Here is a 19,998-nt window from a genome sequence, read left to right on the forward strand (position 1 = left end):
ATGCAGTGTCAGGACGCCTCTGGTACGCAGTCAGTGTCAGGACGCCTTTGGTATGCAGTGTCAGGATGCCTTTGGTATGCAGTGTCAGGATGCCTTTGGTATGCAGTGTCAGGACACCTTTGGTACACAAGCAGTGTCAGGACGCCTTTGGTACACAGTCAGTGTTGGAACGCTCCCTTAATCTGAGGCATGGGAGGTCAGGCCATAACGGGCTCTTACTTCACAAGCAGACATTTCCTCAGTGTCGGATGCTTTCTCAGTGATGTATGCAGAGAAGAGGGGAATGTGATTCGGCAGCATTTAATTCCTGTGCGTTCCTCATTCATTTTTCGAGGCTGCTGTTGTGAAAGTTAACGTTTCTTCAGTCCCCTTGGCCAGCTGGTTTTTCTCCCTGTTTTCCATTTTGAAAAATCACACGATACCTGCAGGGAAGTGTTCATGGTGGAGATTGGCTTCTGCTTTCCTCACGCTTTTGTGTTTTCCACTTGCTAATCTATTCAGCTCTCTGTATCTCATGTGTGAAAATTTCCCAGGGGCCGGGAGGTCAGTGCTGGTATGAAATAACTTTTCTGAAATCATCCTGACTTTCTGAAAGAACTGCTCTGATGGTCACCCCCAGCCCAGCGACAGTTGGTCAGGGGTCATCTTCTGGGTCTTATTACTGGGTAAGTGCCGAGAGCTAAAAGGGAGGGAGAAACAGATTTTAATTATGAGAGTATTAGTGGGAATAACCATCCCTGTCCTTTCTGACTTACTTACATGACATTATGTTCTTAGCCCAAAGTGTCCATCTTTAATTTAAAATGAAAGTTCCCCAACCTGGAGGCTGTTCATCCTCTGGGGCAATGTTCCCTCCAAGGCCCACCCCTCACGGAAGGACTTGAGGTGTAACACGGAGAGAAACAGGGGTGTCTGTGGTGTGAACGTAAGAGCTATTTTATGCATCCAGTGATGCTTCAAACAAAGTAATCTGCTCAGTGAGTAGAGTTTAAAATTCTGTTTTTTAAAAAAGGAATTTGCTTCCCTCCGTGACAGATTGGAACACGCACGCGTCGTTTTCCATCCTGTCAACTATTCTGCTCCCGACACAGGCACCTCTCCTGAGGTGTTTCTTGTGTGCAATCACATAATTCAGGAGACATTCTAGAAGAGAGTAGGTGATCTTATTTCAGAAGCAAATTACTTCTGTGTCTTGGATCTTGTAAATAGTGGTGCAGTGAACACTGGGGTGCATGTATCTTTTCTAATTAGAGTTTTCTCCGGTTATATGCCCAGGAGTGGGATTGCAGGATCCTAGGGCAACTCTATTTTTAGTTTTTTGAGGAACCTAAACCATAATGGAAAAGAATATGAAAGAGAATGTATATATAGGTGTATAACCGAATCACTTTGCTGTATGGTAGAAATTAACACAACATCATAAATCAACTAACTAGTCATCAATAAAATAATTTTATTTTTAAAAGAAGCAAATCTCTTGTCCTCTACTCAGAAGCGATCATGTTCAGCTATGATTGTGCAGCTCTGCAGGCAGTGGTGTCTGTTTCCATAGTTGTGCCCCATCCTGCTTTCCTGGAATCCCAGACCCCTTACCCGGTGGGTAACCCTAGAAGGGGGCTTCCAGAGCCCGAGGTCACCAGGCATGACTGTCCTTCTGGAGTAGATTTAGGGAACCAGGAGGGGCAGGGCGAGTTCCAGCTCCATCCACAGAGCAGGACTCTGTGTGTCTCTTCATAAACCCTGAAGTAGGGCCAGCTCCGGGTCGCTACCATATTTGTTATTCTGAAATCCTGGACCCGAGTAATCAATGGCAGTCTGTTTACACGGAGTATCAAGCTACTGTCAGATGATTGCTTTTCATCGATTTCTTCACAAAAGGTGCTGATTCTCCCCGTGGAGAAACACTGGGTTTGGAAACCTATTTATTCTTTCAGGGATGCCTCGTGGGCTCCCATTGGCTTGGAATTCCCGTGAGAGCTCAGGAATTTTACAAAATTGGCAATTTTATATCTGGGGCAGGAGACAGGGAAGGCCGCTTCAGGATACTTGACTGATCAGCCTCCTTTGGCCAAAGAGAAATTGGCCCTGTTGTTCTGTTCGGTGCCGCAGACCCCCAGAGTGGGGAGCGAGAGGGGGCATCGCCCATGGGTGTGGCCTGACCTTCAAGCATCCCCCCTTCTCCGCCCCCAGTCTGTCTGGTCTCTCTGACACACTTACCCATTGGGTCTTCTGTCTTCAAATTGATTTTTTAAATTTAAATACAGAATACATGGGAAAAGTCACACATTTTAAAACTCTACAATCTGTCATCTATTTTTTATGAGAACGTTAATACCGCCTAATTTACAAACTGTAGTGTGATATGCCTGTTTCTGCAACTTAGCTCCTAGCCAAAGAGCATAATGTTTTAATCTATCGGCATTATGTAATTTAAAATAAAAAAGCAAGAAACTATCTTATAAGTCAAACATTTAATACCTCTGAATAATAAATATAGTAAAATGGCATTAAATAAGATGCTACTAATTTAAATTTTTTAATAATTTGGCCATACCCCTTGGTAAAAATATATGCCCACATTATCTTTTGAAAACAGGTTGCCAAACAACATTGAGGTGAAGGGAAGCTTATTTTTAAGTATTTAAGAAGGAGCTATTTATTGTGTTAATTATGCACCCTTATTTTGCACTGACTGTGCAATTATATGCTTTTCTTATCGATTCAGTTTTAAAATCAATCTTGACCAAAAAAATCCCCTTCGACATCTTGCTTAATTTCTTTCCTTGCTTAATTTCTTTTCTTTCCTTAATGTTTTAAAAGAATTAACGGTGTTTACTGAAATTAGGTTCAAATTTGGTTATTAATTAGGATTGATCCAACCATGGCTCCTTCTAATTAGTGAGGTTAGGCTAACAGTGTGTTTTGTGAAACCTCAAGGTTGGCCCATGTTGTATTGTGTGGACAGAATCGATTTGTCATGTCTTAACCTCCTTGGAACTATTTGGATCTTTCAGGTTCTGAGCTTGATTAATGAAGTCTTGACATTATTGCAGCATGTTGGGGGAAATGTTATTAGCCATGTGATACAGTCAAGGAACTTGGTTGGAGGGAAAGGAAGTCATTTGGGGTCATCAACACACATGTGTATTCTCAGATCTTTACGGAGTAAAAAGAAGAGAAGGGTGCCGGAGCTCTTTTGTCTCGGCTGGTGATGTGCTGGCCTCAAAAAGACTCAGGCTGACACGGGAGAGTAAATACAATGTCCTGGGCTGGAACAGAATTAATATCCAACGTACCCATTAAGGAAAAAAATAAAAAACCTTGTGCATAACATAAAGGAGGAATTTCTTAAAAATGTCATATTTTTTAAATACTCAAGAAATTCTTATTTTCCTATGTTAAATTTAGCCACAAAAACAAGAATGAGATAATTCACAGGTCATGACCGATAGGAACAAAAAAGAGACGACACGGCATTTTCATTCCCTTTTAAAATATTCTGTGGCGTTTTAGGAAATGAAGTTGGCCTGATAGACATAGAAACAAAGATAAATGCAAAAGAGATGTGTTTACATAGACGACAGTCAGGAGGGTTTAGTTTGTAGGCAGTTGTTCAGTGTTCCGTGCAGTGCAGAGTAGCTCTGAAAACGCCATCAAATCTGACTCTTAAAAGATCTGATAGGGAAGAGGGGCAGGTGGGGGGGGTCCCGTCTTACATAGGGCAGAACGGATTTTCAGAGAGTCCAAGCGATTGGTGCTGGAGCCAGTATGGGAATCTTTCGGTTCCTATGTCAAAGTTCTTTCCCCATCACATGACATTATCAGTCTACAGTGAGAACGTGGAAAGTAGGATTCCCAAAAGCTCCGGTCACTAACCCAGAGCAGAGATGCCTATTTTTGGAGTCAAGTTTGAAAATGGAATTCCTAGACCTGCACCGTCTTGGAAGGTTTATATTATTTATTTGGAATCTTTAACATTTTGTGTTTCCTTATTCCTCATGAAGGTATTTAGTGAGCACCTACTGTGTGCTGCTTATGCTAGGTGTGAGGGCCCAGGGAATGCCCCCTGGCATGGGGGTACCCGTAAAACCCAATTTCAATAGATACTTGCATTTAACACATTTTTAAAGAAAACATTGTTTTCCTTAATTCCTGATGGGCAGATTCTCTCAAGGTTAAACCTAAAGAATATCTTGAATGCTTTTTATATTAGTAATTATAATCATTATTGGCAGGATAGTTCTGCATTTTTTCATATTTACTGTTAGCACAGACTTAAAAAAAAAAAAAAGCCATGACCTAGATTGTGGCATTTCCTGACTTTTATGTGCCCTAATTTTGTTCAGGACGCACGCACTTCCAGGACCCCGTCACACACCCACATTCATTTTCAAGTTCAAGTTAATAACATCCTTAGCTGTGGTAACAAAACCCTCCAAGGACTATTTAGGTATTGTGCACTAACAGGTATTTCTAAAATTTGCTGATAACATAGAATATGTCTCTTTAAACCTCAGGGTCGTTGGTTTGAAGGTACTGAACGTAAAGCAAAGTGTCTCTTTGAGAAAAATGTATTTTTTCTTGTCTGAACTCAAAAAGCAGCTAACCTCCTGTTGCTATTTCATTTTCAATTATTTATGTTCCTGCAATCTCACTCCTTCCCCACAATCTTTAAGTTAGGAGGTAGGTTTCTGATAAATCTCATGGAACTTTAAAACACAGAAAAGGCACTTGTGCTGGTGAGTAAAGGTGCAATTTTGCAGACAGGTTCTCAGCAGCTCCTAGGCCTCTGAGTGGTTTTGTGCTGCTCTGGGCACTTTAGATAAGGCCCCCCTGCTGGGCCAGTGCCCAGCCTCCTTCCTGCAGTGCGCAACATACACAACCTTCCAGGGCCACCACAAGTGAGGTTCCAAGCTGCAGTCAGGCCCCTTTTATGTCTGTACTGCTTTTCTGCTTTAAAAGACAATTTCCAAGTCTATACTCTACTATGTAAGGTAATAGGTTTAGGCAAAAACATTCATGATTTTGATTTTCAAGAGCTCCCTATGTCAAAATGTTATTATCATCTTTCAGGGAAGCTGTTAAAATTTGGATGGACTTTTTTCCTTCGTAAATGGCAAAAATCAGGAGAATGGATTAAATTACCTTAAGTATATGTTTCCTATAAACTTGTAGAAGGACCAAAGTAGATCCTTCATATAAATTTTACTGGCAGTTGGATATTTAGAAATTGGTTTTTAGAGGCCTTCTTACTACCATATTTGTACCTATTTTATGCGCGTTTTATAGGATTTAAGTTTTTCAACATTTACTATTTCCAGTCATTTAGAAAACTGAATTTACTTTTTCCCGTGTATTATTGTTAGATTCAAATAAGTTTAAAAAAATGGGTGAAAAAAGCAATCTGAAAAGCATCCACAATTCACATTATTTCTAGGGTCACAGCATTTACCTGTCACTTAATAGCCTCAGCGCTCAGGTTACTAGTTTTATATTTAATTTAAATTACATTTTTAATTCCCATTAAAATTTCTTTCCCTTAGAGTTCTGCATTGTAAGCCTTAAAAAACTGATTTCTCTTAGCTGTGCCTGCACTAATATCTTCAATGGCATTGAATATTTAATATTAATATATTAAGATAATGAATATTTAAGAAAAAAGGCTGAACGCTTTCAGGGTCCCCTGGTTGAATTTTGATTTGGGAAAAAAAAAAAAACAACAAAAAAAAGGCGTGGTCCCATTGCGCCCTCTAGTGGCGGGAAAATCAGAGCCCTTGGGGGCTTTCCGGACATGGCCGTTTCAAAAGCTCATGCCTCCTTTATTGCCTCTTAATTTAATGGGATCAATTAGGTGTAAAAGTTCTCTTTGAATCACTTTGTGTTTCGGAGTCCTTCCCCAAGGAAGGGATGTTTAGCTGAGATTCCATGGACGTGCTGGGGTGCTAGGGGACCATGGGGGTGGCGTGTGGGTACAGATATTTCAGGGAGCAGTGACCATCTGGACGTGGGTTGGGTAACTGATGCCCACACGTTTGAGGCACTGTTTGGGCCCGTGAGGTGGTTGGGAGCCAAGACCTAGGCTGAAGCCCAGAGGATAACGGATGTCGGGGGAGGGTTATTGGACAGGGGTCCCCAGGAAAACCCATCAGGACGTTTGAACCTTCACATTGAGATCTGAATGTATTAATAGAGCGTGAGGCCCAGAAACACACATGTTTTCCGGAGAGCAAGCTCCCCTTGTTAAAGTGGAACAAAGCTATCGATTAAAGATTAACTATATCAGGAAATGTATACACAAAATTGGACTGAATACACCCACCAGACTTTGGAAAAACATTATCAAAATATTTTGCTTCTTGCTAATTTGGGAAGCTGACTACTTCGGGGGAATAACTTTAAATATTTATACTTAAAATATTTTAAACAGATTACTGCTTTGGAATAAGACAACGAAAGCATTTTAGACTGATTTTTCATAAAGAGCCCAAGAGACAAATGATTGAAGAAAACATTTGCCACTGCTTACAGCTTTAAAGTGTGTCCTGCATAAGTGATTCTTGGCTCTAATGAAGGAGAAATGTCTGGAATTTATTTATAAGTCCTAAGAATCTTTGGAAAATTTTAAGGTTTTTTTTGCCACCAACAATTTGTCAGCACTCAAGTTTGCCTGTTGTTTTAGTAAGTTTTTTTACTGGATCAGTGAAGCTGGACAGTTTGTTTGCTCTTAGCTGGCGTTTGGGGAAGAGTTTTAAATTGTTGATAGTAAGAATGAACTTAGGACTCCTTCGAATTATTCTTGGGTTGAAGAATGGTTCTTTAGAAAGCGTTTTGTGAAAAACTCTTTATGATTCATTTTTTTTCTCACCAGGTGATGTGCAAAGTGGATTTTTGTAGCTCGGAAAGTATCAGTTTTATTTCTTGCAAATGTTGACTGATCAGAAATATTTATTGTGTATCTCCTCCGTAACTGGCACCCTGCTAGTTTTATATTACATATGATTTGAGCTTAGCTCTAAAAACCAACCTTCATGGCAATGTTGAAATTCTTAGAATTGTGCCAGAATTCCTCGTGGGCTCAAATAATGTTTCCATATCAGGATTTATCCAACAGAAATCTACCCTTGAACACGGCCTCTTGGAGAGGCTTCTGCATTAAGTGCTGTATCAGTGTGCAGTGTGAAGCTGACATCAGCCGGGCCTTGGTGGACCTTATCCATTAGATGGACTTATCCACAGGGGCTGGGATTTTTCTGCTTAAGAAGCCTGAGGCGGAAAGTCCGGTGTAAAAGCTGCAGTCCAGATGTGGGCAGAGAGAGAAAGGCTTTCCCATTTACTCCCTGTACAACCAGCAAGCTCCCTTTCCCAAACCTTGGCTCTGTGTCTGTCCCATTTTTCATACAAACCTGATGATCTGCAGCTTCAGAAGTCTTGGGAGCAAGTCCCTACAAGCCTGATGATGGTCAAAGGGGGGAGTGTTGAGAGGCTACGTAGGGTCCTCTTGCCCAAACCAACTCCATGGTTTAGGCAGAGTGGGTCCAGGAGGCTCCTGGAGAAGAGACTGGATCTCATAGTACATGAAGGTCAGGGATTAAGGAGCCTTTTTATCCTTTTTAACACTTTTCTGCTTTTCTGATCCTTCTCATCCTTTGAATGTGTAAAGATGGGGAATGAGCTCATTTCTAGGAAAAAAACCTCTTAATTGCCCATCTCTCCCCACCTTCACGTGTAATTGCTAAAGCTCTTGGCATATACCCACATTTCCAATGGAGACCACTATGTAAAGATTCCTTACATTGACCATATTAAGTGAAATATCACCCAATCTTGAGAGAGAAAATGAGACTTTGGGGAAGAAGATAAAAAAGATCAAGCCATGCTTTGGGTGCATGATTAGTTTACTCTTTCGTAGTTTAATATTGAAATGTTAAATGCATGAAACAGTAGTAATGACAGAGCGATTATGTGAAACAATCTTCAGTATTATATTTAAAGAAATGTAGTTACTTTTTTTACTGAAGTATAGTTGATTTACAGTGTTGTGTTACTTTCAAGTGTACAGCAAAGTGATTCAGTTATCCATATATATACACTCTTTTTCATATTCTTTTCCATTATGGTTTATCACAGGGTATTGAATAGAGTTCCCTGTGCTCTGCAGTAGGACCTTGTTGTTCATCCATTCTATATGTAAGAGTTTGCATCTACTAACCCCAAACTCCCACTCCATCCCTCCCCCAAATGTAGTCTACTTTCAACTGACACATACGTTCTTTTAACGTTCCAGGTATATGTCTCGTGGGGCAGAGGAAAGTCAGTGTTCGCATCTCCTTCTTAGGAAAACCAGGCCTTTTCAGGGCTCTGGTTGTGTATGTCCTCCGCCTCTCCTCTCCTCTGCATGGGTGGCAATATTTCTGCCATAATGTCAAACTGCATGGTGTGGATGAAGCCCAATGGGGCCTCATCCCAGAGCTTTTCCATGACCCTGTGACACTGATCGGAGCCTTCCCACCACTTTCCCAGCAGTACTGGTATTCAGGAAATGGTCCTGCAGATGTCTGATTGTTGCTGGGCTCAAGGAATTGGACTTGTGGAATTTCTGGCTCAGTCTTGAAGTCACCCATTGACTGTGACCTGTCATCTGAAATAGTTTCCCCATCACTGGATGCTTGGTGAGCTCTGGCTCCAAATGTGAATACTTTCGTCCCATCAATTATTTGCAGCTTTGCTTGGAAATGGAAATCTCAAGGCACCCGATGACGGAAAGGGAGAGCTGATTCAGTATCATGTCCTGCCCACACTGTCTCTCCCTGTGGCTTCTTCGGCCAGTTGTGGTATGTTAGCCAGTCTCCGTGGTGCCCACAGGGCTTTGGATTGGGAAGGGGAGGCCTGGGATCCCCTTCTGCCCAGCAACCATATTTTATTCCGTTTGAAGCTTTTAGGCTACGTAGATAGAATCCTACCTCATCCTAAGTTCATGTGATGCTACTGCTTATTTCATCATCCAGTTACCAACTTTCACTGAGCTCAAAGTTCGTGCCGAACGCCGAATGAATAAAAAGTATCCCTGCCTTTAAAGTACTTGCTTCCAAGAGATGGACACCCAACTGCAGAATCTCTGCAATCAACATCCCTTGTTGGGTGCATTCTGCTTTCTGATGGATGAACAAGCACATGTAGATGTCTCTGCCCAACAAGATGGTCCCCCGTCGAGAGGGGGCCCAGGTCTCGGGCAGCATATTTCCTTGGACGTCAGTGCACTGTGAAGATCCATGATCATATATTTTTTATTTTTGTTTTTTTGGCTGCTCGGGTCTTAGTTGCAGCACACGGGATCTTTGTTGCAGCGCACGGGCTTCTCTCTAGTTGTGGCGCGCAGGGTTCTCTCTAGTGTGGTGCGCAGGTTCCAGGGTGCGTAGGCTCTGTAGTTTGTGGCACGCAGCTTTGAAGTTGAGGTGTGTGAGCTCAGTAGTTGTGGCGCGCGGGCTTAGTGGCCCCACGGCATGTGGGATCTTAGTTCCCCGACCAGGGATCGAACGCACGTCCCCTTCATTGGAAGGTGGATTCTTTACCACTGGACCGCCAATGATCATATTATTATTAATTTTTTGAATTTTATTTATTTTTTATACAGCAGGTTCTTATTAGTTATCTATTTTATACATATTAGTGTATACATGTCAATCCCAATCTCCCAATTCATCTACCACTACCCGCCCCCCAACACTTTCCCCCCTTGGTGTCCATATGTTTGTTGTCTACATCCATGTCTCTATTTCTGCCCTGCAAACCGGTTCATGTGTACCATTTTTCTAGCTTCCACATATATGTGTTAACATACGATATCTGTTTTCCTCTTTCTGACTTAACTTCACACTGTATGACAGTCTCTAGATCCATCCACGTCTCTACAAATGACCCAATTTCATTCTTTTTTATGGCTGAGTAATATTCCATTGAATACATGTACCACATTTTCTCTATCCATTTGTCTGTCGATGGGCATTTAGGTTGCTTCCATGACCTGGTTATTGTAAGTAGTGCTGCAGTGAACATTGGGGTGCATGACTCTTTTTGAATTATGGTTTTCTCAGGGTATATGCCCAGTAGTGGGATTGCTGGGTCGTATGGTAGTTCTATTTTTAGTTTTTTAAGGAACCTCCATACTGTTCTCCATAGTGGCTGTATCAATTGATATTTCCACCAAGAGTGCAAGAGGGCTCCCTTTTCTCCACACCCTCTCCAGTGTTTGTTGTTTGTAGATTTTCTGATGATTCCCATTCTAACTGGTGTGAGGTGGTAACTCATTGTAGTTTTGATTTGCATTTCTCTAATAATTAGTGATGTTGAGCAGCTTTTCATGCGCTTCTTGGCCATCTGTATGTCTTCTTTGGAGAAATGTCTGTTTAGGTCTTCTGCCCATTTTTGGATTGGGTTTTTTTTTTAATATTGAGCTGCATGAGCTGTTTCTATATTTTGGAGATGAATCCTTTGTCCGTTGATTTTGTTTGCAAATATTTTCTCCCATTCTGAGGGTTGTCTTTTTGTCTTGTTTGTAGTTTCCTTTGCTTTGCAAAAGCTTTTAAGTTTCATTAGGTCCCATTTGTTTATTTTTGTTTTTATTTCCATTACTCTAGGAGGTGGATCAAAAAAGATCTTGCTGTGATTTATGGCAAAGAGTGTTCTTCCTATGTTTTTCTCTAAGGGTTTTATAATCTCCAGCCTTATATTTAGGTCTCTAACCCATTTTGAGTTTATTTTTGTGTATGATGTTAGGGAGTGTCCTAATTTCATTGTTTTACATGTAGCTGTCCAGTTTTCCCAGCACCACTTATTGAAGAGACTGTCTTTTCTCCATTGTATATCCTTGCCTCCTTTGTCATAGATTAGTTGACCATAGGTGCGTGGATTTATCTCTGGGCTTTCCATCCTGTTCCATTGATCTATATTTCTGTTTTTGTGCCAGTACCATATTGTCTTGATTACCGTAGCTTTGTAGTATAGTCTGAAGTCAGGGAGTCTGACTCCTCCAGCTCCGTTTTTTTCCCTTAAGACCGCTTTGGCTATTCGGGGTCTTTTGTGTCTCCATGCAAATTTTAAGATTTTTTTTGTTCTAGTTCTGTAAAAAATGCCACTGGTAATTTGATAGGGATTGCATTGAATCTATAGATTGCCTTGGGTAGTATAGTCATCTTCACAATATTGATTCTTCCAATCCAGGAACATGGTATATCTCTCCATCTGTTTGTGTCATCTTTGATTTCTTTCATCAGTGTCTTATAGTTTTCTTAGTACAGGACTTTTACCTCCTTAGGTAGGTTTATTCCTAGGTATTTTATTCTTTTTGTTGCAATGGTGAATGGGGTTGTTTCCTTAATTTCTTTTGTTGTTAGTGTATAGGAATGCAAGAGATTTCTGTGCATTAATTTTGTATCCTGCGACTTTACCAAATTCATTGATTAGCTCTAGTAGTTTTCTGGTGGCATCTTTAGGATTCTCTGTGTATAGTATCATGCCATCTGCAAACAGTGACAGTTTTACTTCTTCTTTTCCAATTTATATTCCTTTTATTTCTTTTTCTTCTCTGATTGCCGTGGCTAGGACTTCCAAAACTATGTTGAATAATAGTGGCGAGAGTGTACATCCTTGTCTTGTTCCTGATCTTAGAGGAATTGTTTTCAGCTTTTCACCATTGAGAATGATGTTTGCTGTGGGTTTGTCATATATGGCCTTTATTATGTTGAGGTAGGTTCCCTCTATACGCACTTTCTGGAGAGTTTTTATCATAAATGAGTGTTGAATTTTTTCAAAAGCTTTTTCTGCTTGTATTGAGATGATTCATCTCAATATATGATGAGATGATCATATGGTTTTTCTTCTTCAGTTTGTTAATATGCTGTATCACATTGATTGATTTGCATATATTGAAGAATCCTTGCCTTCCTGGCATAAATCCCACTTGTTCATGGTGTATGATCCTTTTAATGTGTTGTTGGATTCTGTTTACTGGTATTTTGTGGGGGTTTTTGCATCTATATTCATCAGTGGTATTGGTCAGTAATTTTCTTTTTTGGTAGTATCTTTGTCTGGTTTTGGTATCAGGGTGATGGTGGCCTCATAGAATGAGGTTAGGAGTGTTCCTTCCTCTGCAATTTTTTGGAAGAGTTTGAGAAGGATGAGTGTTAGTTTTTCTCTAAATGTTTGCTAGAATTCACTTGTGAAGCCTTCTGGTGCTGGACTTTTGTTTGTTGGAAGATTTTTAATCACAGTTTCAATTTCATTACTTGTGATTGGTCTGTTCATATTTTCTATTTCTTCCTGGTTCAGTCTTGGAAGGTTATACCTTTCTAAGCATTTGTCCATTTCTTCCGGGTTGTCCATTTTACTGGCATAGAGTTGCTTGTAGTAGTCTCTTAGGATGCTTTGTATTTCTGTGGTGTCCGTTGTAAACTTCTCCTTTTTCATTTCTAATTTTATTGATTTGAGTCCTCTCCCTCATTTTCTTGATGAGTCTGGCTAATGGTTTATCAATTTTGTTTATCTTCTCAAAGAACCAGCTTTTAGTTTTATTGATCTTTGCTATTGTTTTCTTTGTTTCTATTTCACATATTTGTGCTCTGATGTTTATGATTTCTTTCCTTCTACTAACTTTGGGTTTTGCTTGTTCTTCTTTCTCTGGTTCCTTTAGGTGTAAGGTTAGATTGTTTATTTGAGATTTTTCTTGTTTCTTGAGGTAGGCTTGTATTGCTATAAGCTTCCCTCTTAGAACTGCTTTTGCTGCATCCCATAGGTTTTGGATCATCGTGTTTTTGTTGTAATTTGTCTCTAGGTATTTTTTGATTTCCTCTTTGATTTCTTCAGTGATCTCTTGGTTATTTAGTAATGTATTGTTTAGCCTGCATGTGTTTGTGTTTTTTATTTTTTATTCCTTGTGATTGATTTCTAATCTCATAGCATTGTGGTCAGAAAAGATGCTTGATATGATTTCAATTTTCTTAAATTTACTGAGTCTTGACCCAAGATGTGATCTATCCTGGAGAATGTTCCATGTGCACTTGAGAAGAAAGTGTAATCTGCTGTTTTTGGATGGAATGTTCTATGAATATCAATTAAATCTGTCTGGTCCATTGTGTCATTTAAAGCTTGTGTTTCCTTATTAATTTTCTGCTTGGATGATCTGTCCACTGGTGTAAGTGAGGTGTCTAAGTCCCCCACTATTACTATGTTACTGTCGATTTCCTCTTTTATAGCTGTTAGCATTTGCCTTATGTATTGAGGTGCTCCTGTGTTGGGTGCATATATATTTATAATTGTTATATCTTCTTCTTGGATTGATCCTTTGATCATTATGTAGTATCCTTCCTTGTCTCTTGTAACATTCTTTATTTTAAAGTGTATTTTATCTGATATGAGTATTGCTACGCCAGCTTTCTTTTGATTTCCATTTGCATGGAATATCTTTCTCCATCCCCCTCACTTTCAGTCTGTACGTGTCCCTGGGTCTGAAGTGGGTCTCTTGTAGACAGCATATATGTGGGTCTTGTTTCTGTATCCATGCAGTGAGCCTGTGTCTTTTGGTTGGAGCATTTAAATCCATTCATGTTTAAGGTAATTATCGATATGTATGTTCCTGTTACCATTTTCTTAATTGTTATGGGTTTGTTTTTGTAGGCCCTTTTCTTCTCTTGTGTTTCCCACTTAGAGAAGTTCCTTTAGCATTTGTTGTAGAGCTGGTTTGGTGGTGCTTTTAAGAATTCTCTACATTTTGCTTCTCTGTAAAGCTTTTGATTTCTCCGTTGAATCTGAATGAGATCCTTGCCGCGTAGAATAATCTTGGTTGTAGGTTCTTCCCTTTCATCACTTTAAATATATCGTGCCACTCCCTTCTGGCTTGTAGAGTTTCTGCTGAGAAGTCAGCTGTGAACCTTATGGGAATTCCCTTGTATGTTATTTGTGGTTTTTTCCTTGCTGCTTTCAATAATTTTTCTTTGTCTTTAACTTTTGTCAGTTTGATCACTATGTGTCTTGGCATGTTTCTCCTTGGGTTTATCCGCCTGGGACTCTCTGCACTTCCTGGACTTGGGTGGCCATTTCCTTTCCCATGTTAGGGAAGTTTTCAACTATAATCTCTTCAAATATTTTCTCGGGTCCTTTCTCTCTCTCTTCTCCTTTTGGGACCCTTATAATGCAAATGTTGTTGTGTTTAATGTTGTCCCAGAGGTCTCTTAGGCTCTCTTCATTTCTTTTCATTCTTTTTTTTTTTTTTTTTTTTTTATTCTGTTCTGTTGCAGTGAATTCCACCATTCTGTCTTCCAGGTCACTTATCCGTTCTTCTGCCTCAGTTATTCTGTTATTGAGTCCTTCTAGTGTATTTTTCATTTCAGTTATTTTATTATTCATCTCTGTTTGTTTGTTGATTAATTCTTCTAGGTGTTTGTTCTATAATTCTTCTAGGTCTTTGTGAAACATTTCTTGCATCTTCTCGATCTTTGCCTCCATTCTTTTTCTGAGGTCCTGGATCATCTTCACTATCATTATTCGGAATTCTTTTTCTGGAAGGTTGCCTATCTCCACTTCATTTAGTTGTTTTTCTGGGGTTTTATCTTGTTCCTTCATCTGGTACATAGCCCTCTGCCTTTTCATCTTGTCTGTCTTTCTGTGAATGTGGTTTTTGTTCCACAGGCTGCAGGATTGTAGTTCTTCTAGCTTCTTCTGTCTGCCCTCTGGTGGATGAGGCTATCTCGATCATATTATTTTAAAATAATATAAAAAATAATTATTATTAGTAATAAAATAATAATTATTTTTAAATTATTTGAAAAAATAATTCAATATTTGGCTGAAACAAGCATAATAGGCCTCTGACAGTAAGATCTTTGAAGACTGCTTACTCTAGATATGTTTTGTGTTAATTTCAGTTTTTCTTGTTGTTAATGATGTTATCCTATATTATCCTTAGAACCTTCACACTATTTCGACCTCACCATCCTGAGGGTTTTATTGGTATTTGGATTTTTGACTAAGATTTGAAGGGGACTATATTCTAGCATTGGATTTCCATCATGAACTTGTTTCTACAGGTATTTTAAGAGGAAGGGAAGTAATTGGGTATTATAAAAAAAACTCTTTTATTCCCACATTTTATGGATTTTTTTTTTAAAAAATGTATGCCCTTCTCTAGATAATTGATGATGCAAAATTTGTAAGTTGCTTCATGCACGAAACTATTTCATGCCTAATTTAGAATGGCTGATTTTGATGCCAAGATTATTCTCCATGGCTGTGTTCGTTCATCTATAGTGTTGTGTTTTTTTCTCCTCAAATTCTGAATTTCATCATTTGAGGATATAGTGATAGTCACTTCCATGGTTGGTATATAAACTTTTTAAAAATTAGTACAGTACACTGCACTGGCGTTCAAGAATAAAACCGTTAGATGCAGCTGCCTCAAAGCATTTTGGGTAGTATTTACAAGCTTCTTTTTCTCATCTTCCACTTTAAGTTCTTCCTGCTGTGGTAACAGTGGTTGTGGATCTCACTTGGGCTGCCATATCATCTTGGACCTTGCCTCCAACACATCACGGGAAAGAGATGACTAAGGGGACCTGTTTCTAGGGGATTTTAACTCTGCCCATTCAGCCTTGAACCCCAGCACACGAGTGGCCACAACTGTGGAGTCTGGCTTAGAAAGGACCGGCATGAAAAGCCTTTGCATGATGTGCCCAGCTGTTTGCTTTTTCCGTAACCCTCGTGGAGATTTGCTGAAAGCTCGGAGGAAGAATTGGACCCATGTGCAGTGTGTGCTGTTTGCCAGCTAATTGTATAGCTGATTGAATGCTTATCCTGTCTGTGTGCTCTACTCTGGTGCCCAGAATAGCCTTGGACGGGGTATGGGATATTAGATTATTCATGTGTACTTTTGTCTGAACAAAAGATTAGGAAACTTAAAAAAAAAAAAAATGTGCGAGATGGCAAGAGCCATGTTCACGGGGGAGTCACTTCCTCTTTAGCTACTTAATTTCAAATCTCTTGGGATATGGAGCTTGCTTAAGTGTTCCGGTGACATTGGGGAAAGAATGTGGGCCTGTGGTGAAAGCCGGGACTGGGAATTCAGATTTCTGAATCCTGTTCCCAGGAGCACGCAGGGGTCACCCAGTGACATGTGACGCGTCAGTGAAGCATCAGAATCCCAATTTCCCTATCTGTGAAATGGACATAAAAGGGGCTAAGTCGATGTGGGTGAACTATTTAATATTTGCTGGGAACCAGCTTGCTCTAGTGACCTAGAAGAAACACAGACGGAGGTAGAGGTTGACCTCATTTCTATTTGTGGCTTTAGTGCTGACTCAATGAGAAACTCGTAGAAATCGGCTAATCTGGCTCTGGGTCTCCATGCAGTCAATGATGAAAATGAGAATTATAAAATCTTATCTGCACTGGGTCTCCTAGTGGTACTGCCGATATTAACTAAGTACTAAAAATATGCCACCAAATGTGTTAGGAAGCTTTTCTGCTGATGTGCCTTTCGTACTTCCTTCGCATCTCATGCCAGGTTATTTGAGGATACTCAGTTCAGTGTTCACAGTTTTTAGCCAGCGGTTCAATTCTATTTTGGGTAGAATTTTCCCACATCTGAATCAAGGGAGGAGGTTGATATGATGTCAGCGTACAATCCGTCTCCAGCGCCAGGATTTTGTACGTTTGTATCTGCTGTTATTTTAGGTTAAGAATGAATGTATTTAAGTAACTTTACATTTGAACAAGCCTTGGTCTGAGAATGTTTTTCTTTCCCGGGCCTCAGGGAGGATGAGCCAGTGTTCTGTGTCAAGTCCTATGCTGGGCTCTGGGGAATATTAGCATCTGTTCTTCCTGGTTGATCCCTCGATGCAGCTGGTCCAGAGGGCTGGGCCATACTGCAGGGCTTAACTCTCTTTACTCCATTTAGTATCTGTTGGTCTCCTCTAGAGTTTGAAATAATCTCTTTCCCATTTATTCACACACTGTTTCTGGCTTCCTGCCTTTTACACTTCCAATGACTCCCACGATCTGTGGAGGTCCAGTGGTTGGAGACCGAAGTTCAGAACCACGTTTGTGCATTTCAGAAAATGCAACAGACGCACAATTCACCAGCAAGTTCTGGGACTGGCTGAGTGGTTTGGAAAGAAGGATGAGTTTGGAAGTTTGGGTTCTGTGTCCTTTCATTTATGCAACGTTGAATAACTTTAAGTAACTTTTGGTAATGTGCTATTTTGGGTGGTAAATGTTTATGTGATGTAATGTATAGCTTGTCAGTTTATTTTTTACTTTGAACTAACATAACTGTAGGGAAAGTAAGGAATCCTGTCTGTGATCTCCGACATGTCTTCTGTTTTTGAAAATTGGCTAAAGATGCTTACTTAATCTACCCAATTTACCTTGTGAGGTTGCACCGAAGTCCACATACTGTGAAGAGAATAGATTTTCTTGAACTCCTGTCCTGATTTTAGGCTATTTCATACTGGCAAAAAGTGTGGCCGTCTTCCTCAATATCCTTAATCAGGCCACTGGGTCACTGATGCTTGCAGAGGAAACTATTTCCAGTATCAAACGGTAACGCCTCATCTCTCCACGTTCTTGTCCCCGTTGTATTTCTTCTTCTTAGTGTCTTGTGCTCACATGGCCTAGATCTCCATTCTCTGACATCCAGCCTGAATTGTCTTTGCCTGTCTCTTCACACATTCATTTTCCTTTCATCCTTCAAGGGCCACCTCAAAGCCAGAATCCCAGCCACGTGTGTGGATCCTAAATAATATTCATTATGTTAAGAATACTTTTTATTTCTTTTTGCTCCTCGAGGGCAGAGACCGTAATTAAACCTCGAGTCTACCTTTGCAAAAAAAAAAAACCCAGTTTTTTAAGAGATGCTTATGCAAACCCATCGTCAGACTGTTCACTGCACAGAAAAGTCTCAGCATCTTGCCCTGAAACTGCCGCTGTGAGCTCTGCCTACACACCTCCTAAAGGGGAGCCTTGACTGATGTCTGCGCACAGAATCTCGGCGCTGTGTCTGCCAACAACAAGAAGATTCCACTCATCAAATGAGGTTATAAGCCATTCAGTCGAAAAAAATCCCCAACTGTCTGTGATTTTATTTCCCCAACAAATTCCTTAGCCTTTAGAATACAGTATATAGAAAGCATCAGACCAGGGGTCACACGTGAAACATCCCTGCCCTCAAAAGAGCTAAAAAAGAGCAGAGAAAAATCTCTGAGATGGGACGTAGGTGGCAGCGTCTCTTTTCAGATGCGCATGGTAGGCTGGCTGCTGGGTGATGCTGAGTGAGGCTGATTTCTCCTTCCACCTGCCCTTGGTCTGACTTGCTCTTTCGTCCTCTGCAGGGAGAAAGAGGTCTCCCAGGGTTACAAGGTGTCATCGGGTTCCCGGGAATGCAAGGACCTGAGGGGCCGCAGGGACCACCAGGACAGAAGGTGAGCTTGGCTGTCGTGGGCGCAGGGGCTTGGGGGAGCGGACTTAAGATGATCTGTGTTGCTTTTGCGACAAGTGGTCATTATGGCATGTCTGTCTGTTCCAGGGTGACACCGGAGAGCCAGGACTGCCAGGGACTAAGGGGACAAGAGTGAGTATGACTGTCAGGAAGTTGGTAATGACTGTGGGCGGGATCTGATACAGGGGTGCTTCCACAGGGAGGGCCCTTTACCCTCCCCACCCCCAGACAGTCCCGAGGGGCATCCTATCCCCTCCTTCCTCTGTGCCCCCCCCCCCCCCGCCTCTGTGCTCGGAGCCCAGACAGCGTGTGTCCTGGGCACGAGGGCCCAGGATGGGTGGAACCCGTGTCCTCGACCTCCAGTCCTGCCCCTGGAGCTGCTCACTTCTTGTCCTCTGTACACGTGTTTTCTCTCCTCTCTCCTTCCTCAAGGATTTCTGTAGGTGTATTTAATTGGGGGAGGGGGGATGACACGCCTACAGGTCTTTGAAGAAAGTTGTCTTCATTTAATGTGAAAAGTGGTAACGTGTTCAGAGCTGCATTCCCTCTTCCGTCTTCACGGTCTGCTTTCTTTGCTACTCCCGTTCCTGGGACGTGCAAGCAGGGAGACCTTTGAAAGCAGAAAAATAGGAAGACACTGTAAAATGTAAACATTTTAATTCTGTTACTGTTACTTAGTGGAAAGGGAAGTGTGCCCGGTAAGCTGCCTTCCTGGGTCTTTAGGGCAGAAGATAGGGGATAACATTGTAACTGTCTGGGATGGAGAATACCTGGATTTCAGCCAGAAATAACTTGGATTTTCTTCCCTCAATGAACTGATTTATGCCATACACTCTACTTCCCAACTGTTTGAGATTTTTTTTTCTTTCTTTAAGGCTGTTTGAGATTTTAATGTAAATTTATCTGTCTATCTACCACCTAGAAATTACAAAGGATGAAATGAGGGCAGAGTTATTTTGTGGATGTGCAGCCTTGAGTTTAGAAGTATTTAATCGTCAGCTTTTGATGATGAAGAGTTGCTACTGAAACGCCAGGCCATCTGGCTCCCTGGGCTAGACCCTAAGATGCCTCCCTGTCTGCTTAGGGCCGATGTTCCAAATGTCAATAATTAGGGTCCGACATCCTCAGCCAGGTGGATGCAAGTGGAAGGAAATGATGTTCTCCCACACTCAATGAAAACGTTTTCATCTCCATCCTTACAGGGACCCCCAGGAGCATCTGGTTACCCTGGAAACCCAGGACTTCCTGTATGTATATAAAAGGCACCTGCTTCCTTTATAAGATGTTTGATGTGAGTTATGGCAACATCAGTGATTTTTCTGATTTGGCTACTTGTTCACCTTGTCAATTGCAGGGTATTCCTGGCCAAGATGGTCCTCCGGGTCCCCCAGGTATCCCAGGATGCAACGGGACGAAGGTAAATTTAGAACCGGGAGCCTCCCTGCTTGGTGCGTGTTCATCTAACTTTGCACCTGGAGAAGTCAGGCAAAGTTGTCCCGTGAACACAGTTTTAATTG

General features: G+C 41.0%; 1 protein-coding gene across 1 annotated transcript in view; it reads left to right on the forward strand.

The window, feature by feature from the left end:
• The window catches only part of COL4A1 (collagen type IV alpha 1 chain), a 148,232-nt gene that overhangs the window by 73,700 nt on the left and 54,534 nt on the right, over window positions 1-19,998 (forward strand). The window contains exons 3-6 of the mRNA XM_029209813.1: window positions 18,375-18,464; window positions 18,569-18,613; window positions 19,684-19,728; window positions 19,836-19,898. Of these exons, the coding sequence (XP_029065646.1) occupies window positions 18,375-18,464; window positions 18,569-18,613; window positions 19,684-19,728; window positions 19,836-19,898 (243 nt within the window). The remainder of the gene's footprint in view (window positions 1-18,374; window positions 18,465-18,568; window positions 18,614-19,683; window positions 19,729-19,835; window positions 19,899-19,998) is intronic.

Source organism: Monodon monoceros, unplaced genomic scaffold, assembly GCF_005190385.1.
Source record: "Monodon monoceros isolate NGI ecotype Baffin Bay Population unplaced genomic scaffold, NGI_Narwhal_1 Super_Scaffold_8, whole genome shotgun sequence".
Lineage (NCBI taxonomy): Eukaryota > Metazoa > Chordata > Mammalia > Artiodactyla > Monodontidae > Monodon > Monodon monoceros.